The following is a 27,035-nucleotide window of genomic DNA, read 5'->3' on the forward strand; positions in this document are numbered from 1 at the left end:
ATGCAGGATCAATTGGCAATAACAGAGGAAAAACACTAGAATTAGGAGGGTTAGGAAAGACTTCCTGTGGAATATGGCATTTTACTTGGGACTTGAAGGAAGCCAGGAAAGCTTGTAGGCTGAGATAAAGAGGGAGGACACTGCAGACATGGGGGATGGTGAGGGCAAATACCTAGAGTTGGAAGATAAAGTGTTGTGCTCAAGAATAGCAAAAAAGCCCATATCAATGTTGATACTCCTTTGGTCTAGGAAGCTTTTCCTCCTTTTAGGACAATTAATAAAGAAATATGTTAGCAACTGTGTTTTTGACATAAGACAAAGAGATTATTAATAAAGCTGTGCAAAAACTTTGTTATCATTAGTTCAAATGTTATACTACATTGGATTTGGAGTGTAAATTAAAAGAAATATAAAGTAAAAGTAGCTGTCTTATACATCGACATTCAACTATTGTAGATTTAAATATTAATATATTTATTTAAATTTAAATGTATTTAGGGGACAGTGCAGTACAGTAGGAAAAGGCATCGGAGCTGCAGTGAATAGACCTTGGCTTGGTTCTATATTAGCTGTGTAATTTAGAAGAGTCACCTCTCTTTTCTGGTCTTCACTGTGCTTCTTGGCAAAATGGCTAAAAACCATGGCACCAGGCAATCAACAGACAAGTAAAATTCATGGAATTGAACCTCACTGATTGCCTGCAATCCTTTTGGACAGTTTCACATCCTAAGTACTTATTTCCTTTAACTTTTGACTCTCTTTGTCATGGCCTGCTTTGATAAGGCTGTTAGATCATGAAGTTTTTGTTGTTTATTGTTTCATTTATATCTGGCTCTTCGTGATTCCATTTGGAGTTTTCTTGGCAAAGATACTGGAATGGTTTTCGAGTTTCTTCTCCAGCTCGTTTTACAGATGAAGCAATTGAAGCAAACAGGGGGAAGTGACTTGCCTAGAATGACATAGTAAGTAAGTATCTGAAGCCGGATTTGAACTTTGGAAGTTGAGTCTTCCTGATTTCAGGCCTAAAACTCTATCCATAGCTGTCTCAGGTAGTGAAATAGAGTCTTATTTTTGTACTTTGGTTTATGCCTGGTAAAGGGGATATCTCTGCTGTACTCCTCTTATTTTCTGATATCAAGAGTATCTTTACTATGTAATGAGTTGATGTTGTTTCTTTAATCCTTTCAAAACTATTGTTCCTCTTCCATCTCACTTGTCCATTTTCGGATTCCCTTTCCAACTAGTATAAAATCACTTGTGTTTTTGCTATTTTTAAATAGTAAGATTTGCATGTTAAACACTTCATTGGTTTCCCTTCTGGGATTTCTAAGAGGATTCAGATTACCACCAGGTTATACCTTATATTAATGATTCCAGCAGATGTCAACAAAAAGACAAGGACATCAATATATTATTTTAAAATGGCACTGTGACTTTTAAAATAGAGTACAGTAAGGTTCCTCAACAGTGAGACTAGAAATTCCTAGAACTGCTATGAGAGGGATTCTTTAGTTAATTTTTACAAATTTTTCACTGTCATTTCTAGAACAAAAGTCATTCACTTTTTAGCAGAGAAAACATAAAAAATAAACTCAAATAAACTTTGAGCAGAGCTGTCATCTCTGCTTTCATTTTTTGTCACACAAGTAGAGGGTTTCATGTTCTTTGGGCCTCCTTTGATTAACACATTTTGGAGATTAAGATTGTCCCACCTACAGCAATAAAAGAGACTGAAGCAGAGGTCTGAGCCAATGGCACCTGTTAAAGGATCCATGGTCCCCTATGATGAAGTAGACCTCAGATCTTCCTCATGATCTGAGATACCTCCTCATTATAGGATCCTATTTTTATAGGGCTAGATATTCAGATTTTCAAGATTAGCTATATCAAGTACAAAATAATTTCATTGTTGACATATGATATATAGACCAAAATAAGCAAAATACTGTTTCATAAGGGTTACAAGTTGGTTGAAGCAAGAAGTGTCTCCAATGAGTAGGTGGTCATAAGATGAATGGATTTCTCTTTCGGTTAAGCAGGAGCAAATAGTACAAGCTACCAGTCAGTGACCTGAGTGGTCATAAGATGGTCGCCTGTTCCTATGGACAAGAGATTGGTCCTGAGGTACACAAATAAATTAGGGGGACATTCCAAGTAATTGTGTCATCTTCCTCAGCCACTGGCCTTGGTCACCATGACAAGGAAGAATAAGAGTGGAAAGCCCTTAACATTCTATAATTAAACAAGTGAACTTAGAATCTGCAGTTTATAGCTCTGGGGCCTTATATGCAGAATTTTGATATAATTCTAACAAATTGATTAATAGTGATTAGAATAGAGCAGGATTCCAAATGATTAATTTCTCATAATAGGTATTATCCTTTACGATCTTTGGTTTATTTTAAGTGTTAGCAATTCATCTCAACAATTAGTTCCTACTGATCCGTGGCAGTCAGATCTAGTGTAGAATTTGTTTTGGGGATTGGTTCTTCCTAGCTTTTAAAGCAGGAGTGAGGAATCTTTTTTCTGACAAAGACCATTTGGATATTTATAACATCATTCACTAGCCATACAAAATTATCAGCTTTAACATTGGCCTGCTATATTTGGTCAAATTTAATTAATTTAATTAACTCATCCCTGTTGTAATTTAATTAACTCACCTTGCAATTGTGGCCAGGTCAAATGATTTTGAAGGACTTATCCACCCCATAGCCAGTTTCCCCCTAATCCCCTTTGAAGGATCCAGGAACCTAAAATTTAATTTAATTAGGAACAGCTAATGGCACAGTGGATAGAACACTAGACTCGAAATCAGGAATTTCAGAATACAAATTTGGTCTCAGACACTTACTATGTAACCCTGGGGAAGTCAGTTAACCTTGTATGCCTCACTTTACCACATTTCCTCACTTAACCTCAGTTTCCTCACCTGTACAATGAGCTGGAGAAGGAAATGGCAAACTGCTCCAATAACTTTTCCAAGAAAACCCCAAATGGAATCATACAACTGAAAATGAATAAAAAGCAACAAAATGAGGGTAATGATAGCATCCACCTTGAAGGGTTGTTATGTGGATCAAATGAGATAACATTTGTAAAAAGTACTCTGAACAGTGCCTGGCATATATAAATGCTTACTTCTCTTTCTCCTTCTTTGCTTTCCTATATTGCCCATCCTCACACAATTAGTAAATCTCTGATTCAGGATTTGAACCCAGATCCTTGTGTTCAAATAAGATATTTGTAAATCTGTTTGAGACCTTAAAATGCTATGTGAATTCTGTTTACATTATTATTATTAATTTTATTAATTATTCAACCTGAAGCACATTCATCATCCCCATACTATACATTGTCTGGTATCCTACCTCCCCACCCAACTGTTTCTTCCAAATCTTGCTTAGTAAACAAAAATACACTTGTTGAGGTGTTCAATTAGATGACTGAAACGATTGAAATAATTCATTCCAGGAGATATTTTGAAAGAATTTATGGGCTAAAAGTAATCTTGAAGCTTTACGATATGCTACAGAGCTGTTTCTAAGCCAGAGATCATTGTGGTTTAGAAACCACTGACCTCCATAACAAGTCACTCACTCCCTTTCTCATTTTATCTTTTTTCTTATTTTTGAGGTGCTAAAATGTGAGGAATCAGTGTCACAACTGTGACAGTGTTACAACTTTTGAATAAAGAACTTTAACACAGTGAATTAGGTATTGCTCAGATAAAGAGAATTGAGGAAAGTCCCATTAGTGCAAAAGGGACATGTTAATCAGAAAATATGAAGGACAAACCTGAGGAAGAACCGAATGCTCCTTCTTTCCTCACTGAGATGTTCTCACCACCATGCAGGATATAGACAGCAAACAGCCTTCATCATGTAGCATCTTCAGTTTTATTAGAGATACTTTGGCTTGCCTTTTCCAGATTAAAGTTTATCTCTTTTTGCAGTTTAATTTTTAACTGCCTTTTTATTTTCTCAAGAAACAGCTTGATGGTTAACTGGATAGAGAAATGAAGTTAGGATCACTTGTTTCTTTAGAGATAAATAACTAAAGTAGTTGCCAAGTAAGTGCTTACAATATGCCAGGCACTATGCTAAACTCTGTGTGTGTGTGTGTGTGTGTGTGTGTGTGTGTGTGTGTGTGTGTGTGTGTAGGTATAGATATAATCCTTCTTTCTGGTTCAGATGACAGTGCGATTCATGGGTTGCCTGTATTCATACAGTTTCCCTCCCTTTTGCTATATTTGTCATCTCACACAGAGCATTGTATGAGATACTAAGTTCCTCTTCTTCCTTTTCCTTTCTTTCCCAGCATATCCTTTTCTCTTTTCTGTCTTCTAAAACCATCAAGACAGCACACAAATCACCCAGACCTTCTGTCTCGTTTAACTCTTTCTATAACTCTTAAATATATTAGAATCCTGAAGTAATATTTGTTTCTTCTGCTTTAATAGCATATAAACACTTCATCATTGTATGTCCCCTTCCAAAATTCATATTTATTTACCTTTATAGTTTTCTTTTTATGGATGTGTTTATATTTTAATAATTTTACACTAAAATTCAAGTTTTTCAGTTTTTATTTCTTTGTTTATTTATGAGTAGTGCTTGAAAGCACTTTTTTTTCCTCCATAGGAAAATTATGACATTTTACAGAGTAAATTATTCATTGTAAGTTTTTGTCCATTGCTTCTGGAATTCATATTGTAAGATATCTCTCAAAGTTACCACATCTTCTGTTATATTAACTATGGGTTCTTGTTACTTGAACTCTCTCTTTCTAGCTAGTTACAATATTTTTTTCATCTAAACACTTGGGATTTAAATTATGGAATTCCTGAAAGTTTTCTTTTTTTCTTTAGGAAGTAACCAATGAATTATTTTTATTTGCTTTTTGTCCTCTGACTTTAATTGATTTTAATGAGTTTCATTTATCAATTGTTGAAACATGGTATACATTATTTTAAAATAATTTTTGACTATGGATATGCAGGTAGCCTGATGATTCTGGATCTAATTTTCCAGGTAAGGTTTGTTTTTTGTTTTTCTTTGTATATCATATATCATTCTAAGATGAGACCTGATAGTCTGGAGACTACCCTGACAGTTTCCCCTTAAGGGAAGCTGTAATTTCTAGAATCTATGCATAGAAATATATGCTTATAGAACTTATTTGTGGTAAAATACAATAGCATTTTTGAAGGCTGATACAACTATCTCCTTGAAATAATATTTTACCTGTCATCAATTTGCTTTTTCTCCCTGATATGCAAACTTTCAAAATAATTATTTATCACTGACCTCTGATATGCAGTTTGACCAAATACAGTTAAGTCAACCAGAGTCATAGTGTAAGAACCCCATCTTAGAAGAATACTTTGAAGAACAAAGCCTCCAGCAAAAGGCAAAATATCCCTTTCCTGCTGAATGGAATAGATTCTGTATGTCCCCCAACTCTGTGCTATCCTTAAATGATTTATGCTCTAGGTTACTGCATATGTTTGAGTTGTATGTCTGGTCTACTTTTCTCTCTCCCCTTCCCTGTCATCGCCATTGCTTGAAATAAAGATTTGCACTGAAATAACTCTTTTTGTTTTACATGTCATTCTGATCACTTGAACCCATTAAGAAGGTTTCTTTTATATCTCAGTCTAGCCATCTTTCCTATATATATATAAACTGGATACCTGGACAAAGACTTATGCTATTGACAGCCACATTTAAACTATGAAACTGTCAACTCAGCTGTGAAAGTAAAGTTAAGTTGGAGAACTCTACATCTTCCTTATCAGAGAGGACTCTCTAATGCCAGGAGACTGTTTCAAACAATTGGAGCAGTCAGCAAGTTGCTGGAATAATATAGACATGAAGGTAGTTTATGTGGGCAAACAATATTCAGATGCCTCAATAGAAATTTGGAAAAAAATCCATAACTAATCTACACAGTGTTATTTTGTTTGGAAGGCATTTTAATTGCCTGTTTTTGATCTATATTTCAGCTTATAAGTCCTTGTGTTCTAGGATAGACCTTGGGTATGGATTAGGATGACAATTAAAAGCCACCTCCAAGGGAAAATATTCTGGAAAAGTTTATGTGTTTCAGGACTTCTAGACATAATCTACAGCAAACATTAGGAGTCGTGTGTGTTTTAAGATAACAACTTTAGTGACAAAATTCCTGTGTTTGGAGCAGTGCCTAGGAATGGCCTTACTTGCCACCTCAACCATATCAGCTGTAGGGGAAGTGAAATAAGATCCCTAAATTAATTTCACTTTTTATCAATCTGGCTAAAAAACAGAAAATGGACTTAACTTTTGCAAGGATGAAGGGGTAACTTTTGATGCTGACAAGTTCATCTACTATAAAAATTTAAGGAGATCCCCAATTTGAGATTAAGAAACTATTAATAGTCTGAAGCGAGTACATATTTGTGTGTGTGTGTGTGTGTGTGTGTGTGTGTGTGTGTAACATCCAGTATATTATTACATTGTCTATATTGTGTACCTTGATAAATCCAATGGACTTTTTCCTGCATCCTGAAAAGCAAAAGGGATGTAAAGAATGAAAACTGTCCTGTGGAATTTTTGAAACCTTCAAAAAAAATCAGAATATCTCTCTACTTTTATTATTCTGGTCAAGTTAGAAAGTCAGACAAAGCAAAAAAGAAAGAAGGTGATCTCCATCCCACCCCACCCCCACCTAAAGAAATTATAGCAGGCATCATAAACTAGAGATTAAATTTAACTGACATGTAATTTCTCTGCTATAAATTTCCAAATTGTGCTTTGAAAGATATCTTTTTTTGTTTCATTTTGAGTTTTGAGGAACCACTTTAGAATTTGTTTAAAGGAAAAATAAAAATAAAACATTGTGAGAGTTACATAGAAACAATATTTAGATCTCTTGCCTTTGTCTGGAAATTGTTTTAGTACAGGAAAGGAAGATTATTTCACATATTAAAAGGGGGGAAGGAACTGCAGTGAGTTTGAAAGTATTCACAGTGAGCTCCAAAATTTTTTAAAATGGGTTTGAAGTATGCAATTTAATTTATGTGCTGCTTAAGAACCACCTTTTATTAACTTCTCTCTCAAGAGCAACTTGAAAGTAAGTAAAATTCATTTGGGAAACTGTTTCACCTTGTCATATTTCTTTCTGTGAATGATATAACAGGATTTGATTATTTAGGTAAACTGAAAGCAAAGTCACCTAAAGATTTTGGAATAGATTATGCATTTCTAAGCTTTAAAAAAAAAAACCAAAAGATAACAGTATTGCAAATAATTGTTATTGTACAACAAAAACGTGTGCTAAATTGTCAAGGAGAAATTCAGCAGTGTAAAAATTAGTTTTAGAGATAGTCTGGGATGTGATTGGGAAATAAAGATGAGGACATTGAGAAAGTAGAAGAAAGGCAGTGAAATATCTGATCAGAATATGAAAATAAGAAAGGAGCAGTTTTGAAAGGCTTTTTATCTAAGTCCATTGAGAGAGAGAAAAAAAAAGAGAGAAGTTTAATCTAAGAGAAAAATGGGTGGAAAGTTAAAGAAAATTGTGGTCTGTTTTCATTGACATAATGTGAATGGAGGGTTTAGAGATAAAGGGTTTGGAGTTTTGGAAAGAGAGGGGAGATTTTTTAAAAAATCTCATTAAATAAAGGAATTAGAATAGCAAATGATAGCTCATTTCTGGAGCTAGCCTATTTCCATTTCTATTCAATTCTGGGTCTAATTCAATTTCTATTTTGTGAGAAAATTTACTCAATTGTGGTAATTATGAAAGCTTTTTGCATTGTCTCATGTGTCTGGGAAGCTGGACCAACCCTATCTGCTGCTTAAATACCCTTAATTAAAGGTATCTAAAGTTGTCCTGACCAGAAGCCCAATCAGATTCAAAGATTGATCAAGAAATTTATCACAATTTACATTTCAAGTCATCTATATAGCTTACCTTAAAACTGACCTTATACAGAACAATCATTTATTGTTTCCATGTTCCTTTGATTGCTTACAGCCATTGGGTGGGACGGGGAAGTAGGACAACTCTTTTTCTGCTTTCAGGGAATTACACCTTGTTCTCCTCTTCCCAACTCAAAAAATCCCTAATATTTCCTCTCAATTGCTTCTTCAGCTCACTTTACAAATGAAAAAACTAAGGCAAACAAGGTAATTTCTCCAAGGTCACACTGCAAGTAAATGTCTGAGGCAGGATTTGAACTTGTCTTCCTGACTCTAGGCCAGTACTCAATCTGCTAAATTAATTAGCTGCTCAATGTAGCACGTACAAAGTTACACAGCTACTAAGTGTCCGAGGCAGGATTTGAATTCAGATCTTATTAATTCCTGATCTAGCATTTGTACCCACTATGTATATTTGTACACAGAGCCAAACCTCTGCCTAAATATAAGGGATATTTTTAACTTGGGGGCCTAAGAAATGGTGATTGTATTCCTAACTTTTCATTTCATATAAACTCAGTAAAGCAGTAGGTGAGGTAACCATTTGGACCTGAGGTGTTGTAATTGCCTCTATGCTTAAAAGAAAATAATTATTGCAAAAGAACATGATTGCCAGCATCTACAACTGCCCCCTCCCCCCGACAAAAATAGCGATCTTCTGTAGTGATAACACTGTGGGTGGTTTTATGGAAATAAAAATAAAGTAAATTACATTTACATGCCCTAATTAGAATCAATTGATTACTCATATATTCCCAGTTGACTAAACCATGTCACTCTGCTGACATATTGTTTCTTTCTTTTAAATTTTTTAAAAATAGCTTTTTATTTTCAAAACATATGCAAAGACAGTTTACAACAATCACCCTTGCAAATTTTTTCTCCCTCCCTTCCCCTATCTCTGGTTCTAGACAGCAAGAAATCCAATATATGTTAAATATAATATATTCTTTCTATTTCTAATTGGCATTGCCCTCCTGTAAACCTTCCAGAACCATTCAAGAAATGAGCTTCAATTTAAATGGTGTTTTTCTGTGTCTGACAGTAGGAAAATATGTCTCAATATATGCTTACAGCCTTCCTCATCTCTACCAAACTTTCAACTCAACACTTTACAATCTAGCTTTCATATTCACCAATCTACTTAAATCATTAAAAATCACACATAATGCATAGTCACAAAATCACAGATTGTTAGAATTAGAACATTATTTTCCATTCTCCATAAACAACCGATAAATTCTTTGTAGATCGATGGACAAAGAGATATTAAATTTTAAAGCTGTGGACAACACTTCTCTTCTAACATTTTAATTGTCTTTTCAAGATTAAGGACTTTAATCACTAGATTGGGATAGAATTTTTATCTGGGTTCTTCAGAGAGGGTGTTATTGTGAAGCCATGCTTCATAATAGAAGTATTTGACCTTTGGGATGCTGGCTTTTGTTTTTGGAGTCACGATGGCTAGAAGTGGTTTGTAATAAGTTTAAACTTTAACATTATTTTGAGGAAGGGAATATGAATCCCCTCTTTTATTTAGGATGGGGTATGATGGGAGAACCATTTAATCATGTCACTCAGGCTTCTGGCTTTTGTGAATCTTGCTTTTTAGATGAGCACTGAAGATATAATAAAACCACCAAACTCCAGATCGAATATGACCAAATAGAAGACAGTAGAACCAGACTACTGAACTTATGAGTATTCTAAGAGATGTATTCACTATTCTCTCCTTAATTCATTTTAGGCAGTGAGATGGTACAATAGGTGGCATACTGCACTTGGAATCAAGATGCCCTGATTTCAAATCCTACCTAACCCTAGGCAAACCATTTAGCCTTTCAACCTCAGTTTTCTTATCTGTAAATTGGAAATAAAAATTGCAGCAACTTCTTGGGGTCCTTGTGAGAGTCTAGTGAGAAAACTGATGTAAAGCACTTTGTAAATCTTAAAGCACTATATAAATTCCAGCTATTATTATGTTTAAAAAGATGCTGTCACCTCTCAGAGAAATAACTGATTAAAGACACTATGTAATGTCTCTTTATTTGATTGCAACTATTTCATTGTAGGTGATTGCATCTTTGATGCTTCCAAGTGGAACAAAATTGAGCAATAATAACCCAACCAAACCATTCTTACTCAGTTCTCAAGTGATAGAAAACTTTATTTCCTCACATCTTGGTAAAAACCAATGGCCACATATAAAAGAATCTAATTTTATTTTCTTGTGATTGAAGAGAGCTATCTGCATCCAAAGAGATCTCTGTGGGAATTGAGTGTGAATCACAATGCAGTAGTTTTACTTTTTTATCGTTGTTCATTTGAATTTTGTTTTCTTTTTTCTTTTTTTCCCTTTTTTGATCTGATTTTTCCTGTGCAGCATGATGATTGTAGAAATATATAGAGAAGAAGTGTACATGTTTGACATATATTGGATTACTCGACAGCTAGGAAAGGGAGTTGGGGTAAGAGAGGGAGAAAAATATTTGAAACACAAAGTTTTGAAATGGTGAATTTTAAAAAGTGTCTATGCATGTGTTTTGAAAATAAAAAGCTTGTAAAAAAACAAACAAGAAAAAGAATTTAATTCTTACATCATAAAAATTGGAGTGAAAAAATGCATAAACTATCTTTATACTGTTTTTAAAATTTAAAATACTGTTTTTAAAAGATAAGATTTTTTGGAAAGAATGTATATCTTTACTCAGCTGCTAATATTTTACCACACTAGTTAAAAATATTAGTCACTAGAGAGAATGAGGAAATCAATTATCTTCACAAAGTCAGTTTGGTAATATTTATTCAAGATTATGAGATATTTGCTTTTTAAAAGTTTTTATTGATTTTTCTGTTTCTTATAACATGAAAATATCTCATGTATCTCTTCCCCACACCTCATATGGCAAATAGAACTTTTTGGAAATGGAAAAAAATTTGCAAACCAAATAGTGAAAAAGTGTGAAAAACACGTGAAAGATGTAACATCTTAGATCTTTCACCTCTATGCAAGCATAAGTTGGAGGTTTCTTATTCTAACTCTTCATTCAAATTTCACTTGATCTTCATAATCTTATCACATTTACTTTTAATTTTTTGGTGTGCATTTTCTCCATTTACATTGTCTTGGTTACTATGTATATTATGTGCTTGGCTCTCTTACTTCATTTGACATCAATTCATATTCTTATAGCACCATAATCTTCCATTACATTCTTGTACCACAATTTGTTTAGTCATTCCCTAATTGATGGGCAACTAGTTTATTTCTAGTTCTTTAATATCACAAAACTGCTTCTCTAAATATTTTTAAATATATGGGGACTTTTTTTCTTATTGATAACTTACTTGGGTTATAAACTCACGTAAGATGCTTTCTATGTAAATTTAAAACTATAAAATTTCTTGGATACCTTTATTGAACCCATTGCTAGTAAACTCTGGTACAAAGGGTCATACTCCTTAAAATTGCTTCTTCCCTTGGCTAGTTATCTTCCTGAATTGTTCAATGTCTATGATGTTTCTTTGCTTCTGGTTAAATGTGTTATTTTCCTGTTCCAATATCTCCTCTCAATGGGAGGGGAAAAGAAAGGAGGTAGGAAACTGTTTTTTTCTCCTTCCTCTAAAGAACTGTTCCTTTTCAGATGCTTAGCTTCAAATAGATCCAGTCTTCTGAACTGTACCACCATAATGTCTAGACAGGTTCACCAATTGATGAACTCATTGCTGAACTTTTTCTATTATTTAAAAATGCCAGAGGTATGGTTAGCTTATTTCATTAATCAATCAGATTTTCCTTTTTGGCTCAATGAAATAAGTTTTCCTCTTAAACTACTTTCTACCTACTCTGTATATATCTTAAATGTAGTTAGATATTTACATGTTATCCCCTCTATTAAACTGCATGCTCTTTTAAGGCAGGGACTGTTTTTTCCTTACCTTTTTCTCAGCTCCAGAGCAGTTTTTGGTAGATTGTAAGCATTCCATAAATGTTTATTGAATGATTGACTAACAGTCTGAATGAATAAATGAAATCATTAATTTAGGGATAGAATCCTGAACCTAGAGTAGGAAGACCTACATTTGAATCTTGCCTTAGACAATTAACATCTATGTGATTCTGGCCAAATCATTTAACCTCTCTGAGCTTTAGTTTCTACATCTATAAAATGGAGATAATAACAACACCTACCTCACAGAATTATTGTGAAGATAAATAATATATGCAAAATGCTTTGCAAACCCTAAAAGCATTATATAAATGTTAGGTATTAATAGTGTTAGTAAAAAATACTTTATAAATGATCTTTGATTGATTGACAGGAGAGTTACATATCCAGAAAAAGGTAAGGAGATATCTTTCAGGATATAGCCCAATATCTAGCTGAAACAAGAGCTCATCCATTAGCAATGTCTCATTTGGATATGAATTTGATGAGTAACAACACTGTGTAGAATCTATTAAATCTGAATGCATTCTTCCCAGAGATAATAAAGAAAAGAGTAAACTCTTGAAGTGTTGGGGTGGGAAACGAATGTTTATATTCCTGTTCTTATCATTGCTTTGAAGTAATTTCCATTTTGTAAAAACCATCTTCAATTGACATTAATTGGTTAAATAGGACTGAAGTGTTAATCAGTGATGATTAGTCTCAGGTAGAACCATAAAAGAAGGGGGATTGAGTCAATAGCACTTTAACCCCTCAATGATGCGTTAGAACCCTGGGAGACAATGTAACTGATATGAGTCTGAGCTATATATTTATCTATCTGTCTATCTGCATTGTGTCCCCATGATTTAAAGGTTATATACATCTATATTGTCACCCACAGACCAGTTTCAGTACTATAATGTATATTCTCTCTTTCCAAACACACATACTCATGTGTGTAATTTTCTTTTCTGTGTAAAAATTCTATACCTTTATCAGTAGAATATTAGCTCCTTCATGGTATACCTTTTTTTTTTTTTGAATCCCCAAAGCTTTTTTATAAAAATGGTGGTTAATAATTTTTTTATTGAATTTAATGAAGAAGCACTGCATATCAAGAAAATTACTTCTCTGTCAAAATTCTTGAATCACAGAGCAAAGAATGGTTAAGAACTAAATTATCATCAAAATTTATTAATTACTCACTAAGTGTACATTGGGTATTGTACATAGTGCTATATATAAAAACTCAAGCCAAACCAAAACAGAACACCAAAACAAAACAGGAATCAAACCATTCCTTTCTATTACGTGCTTACCTACTATTAGCAACTGGAGCAATGCAGAGATATTTTCATGGAAGACTGATCTGCCAGAAGAGGAATTGAAAGACAATAAAACCACAATGGAGGAATGACCCAGAAATGATGAAGGTACTTCAAATATTGATGGATGGTAAAGGGTCTTAAGTTGATGCCATTATAAGGATCTTCAAGGACTTGGAGGTACTTGGCCTGAAGAAAAGAAGAGTCAGCAAGATTGGCCCACTGGTTAACTTTTACTGAATTCTCTCTTGCTCCCTTTTCAATTCAATTCAATAAACATTTATTAAGCACCTGCAATATGCTAGGTACTATCATAAGCACTGGGGGCACAAATTAGAAAAAGTCAGTCCATCTCATTAAGGAACTTAACAATTTAATGGAAAAGGAAAGTGGTCAGGGAGTGGATTATAGGTTATACACAGTAAGGGAATGCCTTGTTCCATGGAGTTAAAACCAAGCAGAGAATAACCTGCAAAGACCAAAGTTTGCATTCTATAAAGGAAAGCTTTGAGTGAACTTTAGTATTCCTCTCTGAAGTCATCCAATAAGAAGGGAGAAGAGGGTGAGAGAGGTGGAAATATCCAAAGTGTTGAATATCCAAGGTTGAATTAGTAGCATCATTCTATAGAGTTTAAACCAAGTAGAGCTGTAGGTAGAAAATGGAGAGAATTAATGGTTTGGTAAGGAAGGAAGATATTTCTACTATGCATCATTTTTGGGGGGAGAATGTTTTTTGAAAGATTCTGAGAATTGACTTCTTCCCAGAGAATGTACTACAATTCAGTAAAAAATAGAGGAAAGAGGGAAAGCTAGGTGGTGCAGTGGTTAGAGCACCAACCCTGAAGTCAGGTGGACCCGAGTTCAACTCTGACCTCAGACACTTAACATGTCCTAGCTGTGTAACCTTAGGCAAGTCACTTAACCCCAATTGCCTCAGAAAAAAAATAGAGGAAAGAACCAAACACTGAAACATAGGAGGTCTGAAGACTGTGTTTTATGGACTTTTTGATCTTGAGTAAATCATAGAACCTAAGAATTTGAAGAGACAACAGAGGCCATCTTATCCAACATGCACTTGCTCAAGAATCCCAGCCCCTATTTTAACAACTTACAAATTAACCAATTAATTCTTGATTATAGCTCTCAGGCAAAGAACTTAAAAATCTTAAATTTTACTTGAAAAAGAACTTTTAAAAACCCAACTATATTTGGATCAGACTTAGGTCTGGCTTGCAAATTCTAACTGTTATTTCTCATTTTTGTATTCATGTGGCAGATAGAATAAGTCCAATCTTAGTGCTATACAATAGTCCTACAGATATGAAAAATGCTTTTTCCTCTCTAATATTCCCTTTATCCAGGACAAATATCCAGAGTTCCTTCAATCATTTCTTATACAGGATAGTTCTCAATTCTCTCACACCATTGTATGTCCTTTGAAAATTGATGTCCCAAGCTAGAGTCAGAACTTCAAATATAACTTCAAATAATTTGTGGAGATATTAAACAATTTTGTTATTAGAAGAGAAACAACAAAGCCAGTGATCAGAGGCCTTGAAGTCCATTTCAAATTGAATAAAGATTTTCTACACAATAAACCTGGTGAGTAAAAATTCAGATTTTTTAAAGACCATCAGTGATAATAAGTTCGCCATTTCTTAAAGCAGTTCATTCCACTTTTGAATAACTCACTGGTAGGTAATTTTCCATTATGTAAATCCTAAGCAGATCACTTAGAGGCATCTGAGGTCATGAGTTTTATTATTGGCTCTCTTTTTTAATATTATTACCTATAAATTATTAGACCTCTCTTTTGTTATTCCATTTCCTTATATCTGCCCAATATTCTTTGTGTACCAGCCTTGGCATATCTTTGGGGCCAGTTTTCTTTTTTTCTCTTCCCTTTTATTTTAATGGTTTTTGATTATAGAATTATAGAATTGAAGATGGGCTATAGGTTTTTTTAACCTGTTTTTATATACCTAGTATTTAGCACAGAACCTGGCTTATAATGAATGGTTAATAAATACTTGTTGATGTATTAATTGAATAAAATTTCTGAGACTTCAGACAAGCATGTTTTTATGGATCTTGGTAAATTGTATCCCATCCAAACATTGCTTCTATATTTTTAACTAAGGTCCAGAAATGCAAATACTGAGTTCAGATGTCATCTTCTTAGCCAGTCAATCATCTTCCAATTATGTCTTTCTCTTCTGAATCACTTACCTTTAACTGGTATTATAAATGAAGATATAATCCATGTCCTTAAAGCCTTCATCTGTCATTGATCAGGGAATCATAATTCTTAATGAGACTTTTCTGGTTCCTTTAGTTGGTAAATTTGTCTCCATTTGAGTCAGCAGAAGTGATCAGTTATAATTCAGGCCTTGGAATATTCTCTATTAGATCCCAGAAACAAAGCACAAGAAGACAGCATACTTCTCTTATTTATACTGGGCCAGCAAATCCCTGTGTTGGTAGCACTTGGCAGGTACTCATTAACACCCACTATTTTGTCTTTGATCATGATAAGATGACCCCTGACATGATGGATGGGTTCTTCATCACCATTCTTTAATACAAAAGCTTCTTTCTCTAAACATGATCTAGGACCATTCCATATCCCACCCTTTGCATAGTAAAGGGCTCATTTAGTTCCCTAAGTTTAGTAGCTTTCATTACTTTTCCATGTCACATTCTTATTTTACTGATAATCATAGCTTAGAATTTCCTTGTGCCTTTTTAAGTCATTTTTTGTTTCTTCCTTAGAACACTTCTTCCCAAAGAACGTTGAATTCTCCTTTATAACCTTGACTCTTTGCCTCAAGTATTTCCTTATTCTAATCTAGCCTCCATTCAAGTGACAAAATCATTTTCCAAATCACAGCCCTGACTACATCAAAGTCTTACTGAATAAACTACATTGGCTCTCTATAATTTCTAGGATCAAATATAAATTTTTCTTTTTTTAAATTAAAGACTCTTTACAAACTGGCTTCATCCTTGTGTATGCTCACTCTATGATCCAATCATACTGTACTACTCTTTGTTCCTCTCATATCTTCAATGTGCTCCATTTTTTGTCTTCATGTCATCCCCTCTTGCTTTTTAACTTTGACTTTGAAAACAATAAGCAAATGAACACTACTAAAACATTCTTCTCTGGCTACTGTTTCCCTACAAATGTTATCTTTTACTATTAGAATGACTAGGACCATCTTCATGTTTATATTGGTTTCCTCTCAATGTAGCATAGTATCTGGTACACTGTTGCTGTTCTGTCACTTTAGTTCGGCTTAAATCTTTGGAGTTTTCTTGGTAGACATACTGGAATGATTTGACATTTTATTTTCCAGGTAATTTTATAGATGAGGAAATTGAGGCAAACAGGGTTAAGTTATTTGCCCAGGATCACATAGTTTGTAAGTGTCTGAGGCCAGTTTTGAACTCAGGAGGATGAGGGTTTTTTTTTAATTCCAGGCCTGGCATTCTATCCATTGCACAATCTACTTGCCCTGCCTGAAACCCAGTAATCTTCCCTACTTCCCTTACATTTCATCTTTTTTCCTTAGTTTCCTCGTCAGCAAAATGAGTTGATTAGATTATAGCATCTTATAGAGCCCTTTTAACTTTTTACATTCTCCGAGTTAAAGTCCCACCTCTGATCTCTAAATCTTTCTGAATCCACTGATAACTATTTACTGGTATGATGCTGGAGGCCTGGAATGACATATTTCTGATTTAGCCATTTCAGGGATGCCGATTTCTTCATCTAGGCATATGGTTAGGTTTCTTAATTTTATACATTCACAGATTCCCCCTATAAAATAACATTAATTGCAATCAACCTGGTCAGGAAGAAATTGAGTCTGTGATAAAAGACACCAATGCAAAAGTTACTAAAGCCCCAATGAATAATTTTAGTGATCTAGATAAAGAGAACTACATCGTAGGGACACAGATGAAAAATGTCAAAAAGCAAATCCAGTGCTTTTAGAAAATAACAATTCTTCTATCAGTTACTATAAGATCATATCCTTCATGGATCAATGAATAATCCTAAGGCATTTGTACAGTTCTGCTTTATACAATGGGCATTTAAAAGTTCAGTTAAACAGGATATCAGAATATGCTGTACATGTAACCCACCTTAGCAAGTCAGGCTTCATATAAACTCTTTAGAATGTATGTTTAGCTTACACAGTTTGCATCTCAAAGTAATAACTGAGAATAGAATTAAAAGCAATTCAAACTTCAGCAGTTCGAGTGATTGAAAAAATAAAATGACAGCAAATAAAAACTCTTTAGAAGTTGCTAGAAAAGTTTTGACTTTGGCTCATCATTCATAAACATTCAGAAGCGCGTGAGTCTTTTCTCCTTAGCCCAGTCCTGGATGTCTGCTCGACCAAAGATTACATAGATGATCATTCCTGCCAGATTAATTGCAGCTGATAGCAAGAAGACATTCTTACAGCCAGATACAGAATCCTGTAGGTATAAAACTTACACTAGTATCATTCCAAAAATTTTCCATTCTTCCAAGTCTCCAAATTTTCCCTTCTGGTAAAATGTAGAAAAGTCCCATGGTAGAGGATCTAATATAGGGTTTTCATTTTGCATTATGGAGAGATTATCTTTTAGAGCTTGATAGGCAGCAAAAAAACAAGCTTCAAAACATGGACAGGGCAAAAGACATTTATAATAAAATTATGATTTGTTCTGTTTTATTTATGTATTTGTGTGTTAGCTTGTGGTTGTCCTTAAGAATGTAAACAGCAATATAAACAAGAGGGTTTTTTAAAAGCAAATTCTTGTGTGATTGGTATCTCTAGCAATCTAACTACTTTTTAGATCATTGAATTCTTACTTAGGTGGTTATCCAAAAAAAAAAAAAAAAATGAACAAAGTGATCTCTGTGAAGGCTATATTAGAATTAGACACAGATTCCATCACAGTTTAGATCTTAGATTAGAATTGGATTTACCAATGAAATCAGTACCTGTACTAGCCCAGCCCTGGAATCAGGAAGGACAATCTAACCTGGAGCATATATTAGCTGTGTGACTCTGAACAAGTTACTTAAGCTCTGTTTGCCTCAGTTTCCTTAACTATAATACAAAGATAGTAACAACGTCTATCTCAAAGCCTTATTGTGGAAACCAAATGAAATGTTTGTTAACAAAAAAAATGTAGCATAATACCTAACATATAGTAGGTGCTATATAAATTGTTATTTTCTTCCCTTCATTGATTCAACACTCTCTAGTTCCTTTTCTTTACTAAGTAGTTTTCACTTGATAAGTAAAATTCAAATTATTTTGAGACAAAAACTGCTTGGGGTTTATTTTGTGTTTCTCTCTATAAAATGTTTAGTCAGGGAAGGATTTAAATTCTATTTCTTAAATGAGATTATGTTTTACCTGATTTATAAGGTATCCAGTAACAGTGGGTGAAATAATTCCTGGTATCATAGTAAAAACTCCTCCAAGTCCCATAAGAAAGCTAGTATATCTGAGAGTAAAAAAAAAAAGTTTCCAGATTAGACAGATTTTTCATTTAGCCTGACATGAGAAATTACTCCATGTTTGAATGGCATTTAGCCTTTAAAAATGCTACTCTGATGCTTCATTGTAGTATGGAGATGACTATGGGTTCTTCAAACAATACCAGAAAGGGATAAGCTTTATAAGATTCTACCATGTTGTCAAGGCTTTGAGTACAACCATGGTAACAGACTGAAAGCAGGACCAGCTTTGTTAAGTATGGGAAAACTTCACCTGGCCACTTGGTGATGAAATTTTTGGCTATGACAACTCACAAAAAAATGGGAAAATGACTCTAATCTCTGTATAGCCCCTTTCACTTTTGCAATAATAAAATGGTGGAAAGAGGTCAAAAAGTGCAACAATCACACTGGTTTTTGGAGTATGTATAAATATGAATTTAGTTGTTAATATTTCAAATGTAAAATTCTTGGTCAATGAGCAATAAATGGACATATTGTAGAGGACCCAAATCATAAAAATCTTTACTTTTTTCAATAAATAAAGCCCAGAGAAAGAAGGACTTTGGAGCTAAATGAAAGTTTGAATCACAGCCTCTACAGAGAGGCAAAGAAAGGAGCTGGTGTAGTATATTTACTATGGATCAAATAGGCATAAAAATATTTTTCCATAGGCTTTCTCACATTGTAGTACTAAGTATTTGCCAAAAGACAATTTAAACAATTGCAGCTTATATACCAACATTTCTTAGTGAGGATGAAGAGTTAGGAAAATTCTATAAAGAACTTGACAAGATCCTTTAGATTAAATCAATATATACTTTGCTATTAGGTGGTTCCAATTAAAAAAAAGGTGGGGAAAGATGAGGATGATGGCATATATATATATATATATATATATATATATGTATATATGAATGAGAGAGGTTAAGAATTGTAGCATATCTTTTAAGAATCACAAATAGCTTCCCCCCCAAAAAAATGAGGAGACATCAGCCATAGGGAATACAATGTATACATTGTATATAGTATTGTATACATTGTACACAAATAGCTGTAACACATCAATGTCCACATTCTTTCAATAAATAAAATCAGGAGAAAGCACTTTGGAGCCAAATGGAAGGATGAGTCACAGAAACTCCATGGAAAAATGAAGAAAGGAATTCACAAACTAGATCTACTGCATGTCCAAAGGTAACAACAAATATAGTTATTTCTTGGAATATCTGTTAATCTTGTATTACAGTACTGTAACTATTTGCCAAAAGACCACCATGCAAATGATTGAAGTATTGAAGTTTTTTCACTAGCATCGATTGCTGAGCATGAAAAGGAAAAGTCTATTTTGAACATGGCAAGGTTTTTCAAATTAAATCAACATTCACTGTGATACTAAGTAGCTTCAATATAATAAATAACCCCATTCAAAGACCTTCTGATCTCTACCTGATAAACATCAGGAGAGACATCAAATAAAAAAAAAAGTTCACCATTGTGATGGAGGAGATCCAGTGCAAAGCCCCACCTGAAGAGAGTTTCTCTATGGATTTGGCAATTATTCAAAGCTTCTGTTTGCAAATCATATATCAAGCTGGTGACATCGAGTCCTAGAACCCTGAAGAGCTTCCTGAAAGAGATTTATAATCATGCCAAAGGATTTGGCCTAACCATTCATACAGGAAAGACCAAGGGAATGAAGAATGTTTATAACATGTAATGGATGGGAAATTGTAGAATTTGTTCAATTTGTATATCTGTGTTTGTAAATCTGTGTTAGACAGTGTAATTGGACAACAAATTATAACAAAAATTGAATAGGAGCAAAAAAGTGAGTTGAATTATTTTTGGGAAGTGGCAAGACTTCTTCAATGACCCCAAGCTTCTCATATAAACAAATGTTCTTTTTTTATACCAATATACTATAAATTTTATTGTACAGCATCAATACAGGGAATACAATTATCTCCAAAGATTTAAAAATGAATATCAGAAGGGAAATATTGTAGGTATGAGCTATCTGCAACATATACCCTTGAAGAACTTTTAAAAAATTTTTAAAAAAGGAAAAAAGGGAAATATATGATGGGAGAAGAAGATAGTCTGACAAGGTGGTGAAGTCGAGGGATGAAAAGTAGACAGCTTGAATTCTACATTAGTACCTTGGAAATGTCAAATGTCAAGAGAAAGCTAGAATGGGCTCTATTATGTAGGACAGATACCTGTAGGGTCTAGGAGGATATAGATAACAGTTTCACAAGATGAACAGACATGGTTGAATCCTGATCTATCACTGGCTCAAAAAGATTACAAATTTAGTTGGTTATTTGAATATAGGCTCTTAGAAAAACAGTAACTGCAATAACTGATAGGTCCAATCTTTTAGGAGCAAATTAAGTTTTAGCCTCTTCTACATGACATGAATAGACATAATTTTATGATACATGGCTCAATACTTAAAAATCTATCAGGGAACACACTGATATAGTAGCTCATTTGTACCAAGGAGACATCAAATTAGGTTCCTACCCTTAGGGAGCCTTAAGATGACAATATAACTTTTCCCCTGGGTCCACAACACAAGGTCTGTATCCTGAGTAAAGTACATGAAACCCACACAGCAGATAATGAAGCTTTGAGGTCTCCCATTGTTATAGATTGATGCCTTGTCTTGTGGCCTTGCTAAGCAGTAGACTTTTTCACTTCAGTCCTGGATTAATTCAGTTAAACAAACATTTCTTGTTTAGCTACCTGCTAGAGGTAAGACACTGGGAATATAAGGGAAAACTGTGAAAACTGTTTCTTCTCTCAAGAAATTTATGTTCTACTGGAAGGACCCACTCTCTATATATATATGTATGTATACTATATATATGATATGCATACATATACAAATTGTATATATAGATTCAAATTGTAAGGATATTTACATATATACATTTGCTATATAGACATACATTTGTGTATGTGCATATATATGCATATGCAATAATACAAAAAAGTAAGCATTAGGGTCATATAAAATTATTCTTGTCCAAAAACATCAACTATTTCTCTGATCCTCATTCAAATGGCAGGTATTTTTGAAGCATCAGATACAAGGTATTTAGCACCTTCCAAGAATATCCAGAATATTATCCCATTTCTCAAAATACTCATCTACAACAGTTTGGCAATAATGGAATCTCGATAATTTCTGCCCCTTTCTCTATTTCACCTGCTGTAATTAGAATAGCAATGCTACTGATTGATACTACAAAACTCCAAGAATCAGAATCAACACACTAATTAAGTTTCTCATATTGTGACTGGGTACAAAGAGATGCAAATCATCAAGTGGATAGAAATTATTTTCTGGCTCATTTAATCCATTTCTGGAAATGGATGAACGGTCACAAGTCGTTTAGTCCGAAATGAAAGATAAGACATCCTGTTGGCAGTTCTGTTTCCATAGCACTTATTATACTTATAAACTTCAATTTTATGTGTGGTCTGCTTCTATGAATTGAGATGATTGATAGATCCAAAACAAATGAGAGCAGATCTGATACTCCAGGCACCTACCTCAGAGAATATGATAGATATAGCTGAGAATTATTATCAGATGGGGCAAAATTCCATTAAAGACACAGTTTAGTGGATTTTGAAAAACTTGTTAGCTTATTACTTCCAACATCTGGAGTTTCATGTGTGGACATTCTTTTCCTCTGCAAATGTAGTTTGAAATCTTTTCTATAGCTCAATAGATCATCTCTGAGAGTAGCAATAGCCAAAAAATTTGCCTTGATGTGCATATGCTAACAAATCGTATTTAATTGGGCTGGTCCTTGAGCGATGAAAAGAGTCTCCATCACTGATTCTGTGTTTAAAGAGTTTCTAAATTGGTAGGAAAAGCTAGAGATTCAGGTATGTTTTGCTACCATTATAGTTGAAAACTACATCATCTCCATATGACTCTGCAGCATCAGAACAGAATCTTAGTGGAAGAAAATGACTTTAAAAAGGATAATAGTAACAGTAAGTCACATTTATTTATCAATTTATATTTTACAACAGAAGTGTCAAACATATAGCCCACAGGTCGCATGTGGCCTATAGTACTACTAAGTGTAGATTGAATGAGAGTAAAATGAAACCAGAGAATATTTAACAGAATAAATAAAATATAAATAATGTTGACATGTGGTTTTCTGAGTCAATATGCAGCTCACAGGAATCCTCATGGCTTAGTGGTCCCTTTTTCTTTTTTAGTTTGACACCAAAGTTTACAAAGTCGTTTCCTTATAATAATCCTGTAAAGTAGATAATATTCATCCCATTCTACAATTTTAGAAATTGACATTTTAAAAGTTGGGATTTTTTCTAGGTCATATACAAAGTGTAATATCAGGGATTTGTACCCAAGCTTTCTAGCTCCAGGATCAGTGCTCTTCCCACTATCCCACACTGCATATGGAAGAGGGGAAGAGGCTGGGAGCCCTACCTGGGAGCGATATCTAGGGAATTAATCATGAATCCCGAGTAACACAGGCAGCTTATTCCCATAGAGAGCATCAGTAAGGTAATAGCAGTGATGGAACTGACGTATGGCACAGCTGTGATGAATACTGATGGGAGAAGCATTCCTGGGGAGCAAGGACACACAAAAAACCATACACACATTGTTGGGAAAAATTCGAGGTCTACTGTAAGAAATTTCCTAGGGTTAAGTGCCCATGTGGAAATGCCTCACCCAGAACTGTGAAGAGTTTCCGAACTACTACTAGACTCAGAATCTTCTTGGACAAGAGGAAATCTGCCATTTGGCTTCCTATGGTAATACAGATCCATGCAGCAATAGAAGGCAGTGCACTCAGAATTCCATTCTGTGAAGAGAAGAATTGTTCAAGGAAGACATGGATACCAGAAAAAAATACTCAGTTGCTCAGACTAATCACAAGGATTGGCTCTTGAGTAAAATGATGAAGTTGATAAGTCTTGTAATTGGTTCACTCAGGCTTACTTTTCCATACCCATCTTTGTGTGGTTAAATAAATACCCCTAATATTCTGTAAACTTGTATACCACTATGCCTACCTACCATGACAGAAGTCTTATCAGCTTCATAGGAAGCAACGAGAATTGAATAAGCCATTCACAGAAGTAAAAGAAATCAGGAATCATATACTCACATTTCTGATGTCAAAATCAAACATAATGTTTATCAGTAGTGGCAGTGATATTGTCAGGTTGGTGACTAACCAGAATCGGCAAAAGCCAGTGATTATGATGGCCCAAAGTGGAAGGGACCTGATCATGGCATTGATGGGCAAAGACCAACTGGGAGAGCTGTTCTAAAAGGAAATGCAACAGTCAGTACAGAAAATAAAGCCTAGAGGAAGTTTTGCTTGAAGCAAAGTGTTTTTGCTATCATTCACCACTTCTGACCAGAATTGTGACTCAGAAAAAAATGCTATTAGGGATGGAAAGGGCAAAGTACAGGGACAGTCCCATTGAAATACAGGGAAAAGGCACATCCTGGCTTTCATAGACTAGCCCTCACACTAAAGAATTAAATGCTATAGTGATAGGAGGTTAGATGGGGAAGCCCAGGTACAGTCATACCAATGGTGCAGAAAATTATTATAAGGCAAAGTATAAGGATGGTCATTGCTAGGAAGAAGAATTCTCTCTTCCTTTTCCTTGTCCATGTTGGTCAAAACTCCATTTGCTGTGCTAATTAGAGTCCTTTTTCTAAGAAATCAGACCACAAATATAAGGTAGAAGCAACAGTCTGAAAATTTGGTGGCATCCTCTTTTGGAAAGGGAACTGGGCCAAGAATCAAGAAGTCTAGACTTGAATCTCAACTGTTCCATTTATTAGCTTTGTAACTAGGGGTGAGTCCATCCCCTTTCTGGGTTCCAGTGTTGTTTTGGTATTATAATGAGGATGATAATGACTGTACTACCTACAATAAATCAAGTGAAATCATTATTTCAGGAGAGTAACTTCTGTGCTACCAGCTGGAGTATGGCACCACATTTTAAATTAGAGATGCATAAAGCTGAGGCTCAAAGAAAAGAGCTTTATGGGCAAGGTGTAGGAGTTGGAATGATGAGAAAGACAACTGAGACCTTTTTCTCAACATTTCACTTGACTCTTCAAGGTACAAAAAGTTTCTGAAGAATAGATTTGAAAAAAAAGAGGGAGAGAGAGAGGATTTCCAGGAGTGAGAAATCAAGATTGTATTAGGGATGAAGAGGAATTGATTTGCTTGAAGAAGTAATATGCTCTAAGAGAAGTATAGTATTTCTGGGAGACAGTCAGTTGATGAGGTGAGCAGTGATTCAGGAGAGTCAGGAAGAATGGAGGAAGCTGGCAGACTCAAAAGAGAGAGCAGCATCCTTCTGCACAAGGATTTTTTCTGAGTGTGTGCCCAATGTCCCAGATAAGAATCAAGTAATTAAAAAAAAACCTTTCTCCTCCTTTTTTTGAACTGTTATTTTCAATCAGAATCCCTTCAATTGGCTAAGCCCATCTTGGAGGTCAAGAATGTTTGGAAGTTCTGGTTAATTGAATGAACATTTTCCCCTCGCTTTTGATTTGGAAGAAAATAGCTCATTGGCCTAAATACTTTGCATTACAATTCCTTGATTTTTGTCATGTCTGTTGACTGATCACCTGGGAGAACTGACTGAGTAGCCTATACATTACTAGTGTAAATGCATTTAAGATTCTATGCTTTTTGTTGACACTATGCTTTTGAATAAATAAACCATACACAGAAATGAGAATGAATTGAGATACAGGTGATATTCTGGGGCGGGGGAAGCTTTTCTAATGGAATATAGGATTCAATAGAGGTTTTGATTGGTCAAATCCACACTGGGGATACCAGTTGATGATAATGCTGCCTCCCAAGGAGGCAGGACTAAGTAGAATTCTGCTTGCTCTTGGAAAACCAGAGTGATCTTGGCACTTTGGCAGAGTGGCTAATTTTGAGTGGAGCATATTATCAAATGAATTTGATAATTTTCATGCCTGGTTGGTGAATGTGATCAGACTAAGGCTAGGAGTGCAGTTGGTAGTTTAATATGCAAAGCATTTTGTAAACAATTAAACACAATATAAAGGTAAGCTGTTTTTATTAACATACCTCTCCAGCCAATGAAAAAGTGATGTATTCCTTTTCACTCTCACTTATATAGGGGTGATTTATGGGATCATCATAAACTAGGAAAAACCAAATAACACAGCAGACACAGCCAATTCCTCCTAGGAAAAACAATACCAAGAAAATGTTGATGGATTTCTTCCTTTGATATGATTCTGCCTCATCTTGGCATCTCTTTCATCTCTCTCTCTAACTCTAACCCTAACCCGACTCTCTCTCTCTCTCTCTCATTCTCTGTGTGTGTGTGTCTGTCTCTCTATCATTTCTATATAATCCATATCAACATTTATATCTCAGTATCTCTATGTATGTTAATATCTATGATATTAATATCTTTATATCAACATCTTCATCTTTATCTATATCACAAATATCTTTCTCTGTATTTTATGTAATAGCCTCAATGTTCAGAAATCTTTTACTCATCTTATGTCTTTTGTTGTTGATTTCTCCCCCAAACTCACTCTTATCATTTCAACTTTCTAACCACCATTTTTTCCTTCTCCAAATATAGTCTCCCTTACTTAGGACTGGGCCTTATCGAATCCCACAAAATCAGAGAGCAAAAAAATCTCTTGATTTGAAAAAATCTTGTGGTCAGCATAGTTCAACTTCTGACTGAAAATTAATTTTATCTACATCATGTTGGTTAGCTGCCATTTGCCTGGAGAACTGCCGTTTTGTAGGACCCCATTGCACCTTAATCAGCTAGTTGTTTAAAAGTTTTCTTTATATCTCTGTGTTCATGGTTTTGTACATTTTAACCACTGCTCTTAGCTCTGCCTTTGAAAGTCCAGCAGAACACACTCATTGATCTTCCAAAATTCAGTCTTTCAAAGATATAAAGATTACTATTATGGCATGAAAGAGGAAATGAATGAGGTTAAAGCTTCTGAGCATATTGATTTGTTAATCAATGAAGGCCAGTTGCCTAACAAATCAGGACTAGTATTCCCCCTCAATTTTGACACTGGACCCCAAATACAAGGAGAGCCAGATTTTTGTACACTAAAAATGATTGAGTAATATCTAATAATTAAAAATCACACTTAACCAGAATACATATTAGGTAATGTAATGGGCTGAAACTCTTAAAAGGTGTGCTTGAATCAGACAACTGAGCATTTAAGGCTAATTACCTATTGGACAATAAC

At 34.5% G+C, this 27,035-nt stretch overlaps 1 protein-coding gene across 1 annotated transcript in view; it reads right to left on the bottom strand.

The window, feature by feature from the left end:
* Positions 1-17,134: 17,134 nt before the first annotated feature.
* LOC127557629 (sodium-dependent phosphate transport protein 3-like) overlaps positions 17,135-27,035 on the bottom strand; it is a 48,863-nt gene continuing 38,962 nt past the window's right edge. Inside the window, exons 7-12 of the mRNA XM_051990941.1 lie at positions 25,864-25,982; positions 23,895-24,060; positions 23,460-23,642; positions 23,211-23,352; positions 18,645-18,735; positions 17,135-17,712 (exon numbers count right to left, since the gene is read on the bottom strand). Coding sequence (XP_051846901.1) covers positions 17,578-17,712; positions 18,645-18,735; positions 23,211-23,352; positions 23,460-23,642; positions 23,895-24,060; positions 25,864-25,982 — 836 coding nt within the window. The 3' untranslated portion in view covers positions 17,135-17,577. The remainder of the gene's footprint in view (positions 17,713-18,644; positions 18,736-23,210; positions 23,353-23,459; positions 23,643-23,894; positions 24,061-25,863; positions 25,983-27,035) is intronic.

This window comes from Antechinus flavipes, chromosome 3 (assembly GCF_016432865.1).
Source record: "Antechinus flavipes isolate AdamAnt ecotype Samford, QLD, Australia chromosome 3, AdamAnt_v2, whole genome shotgun sequence".
Lineage (NCBI taxonomy): Eukaryota > Metazoa > Chordata > Mammalia > Dasyuromorphia > Dasyuridae > Antechinus > Antechinus flavipes.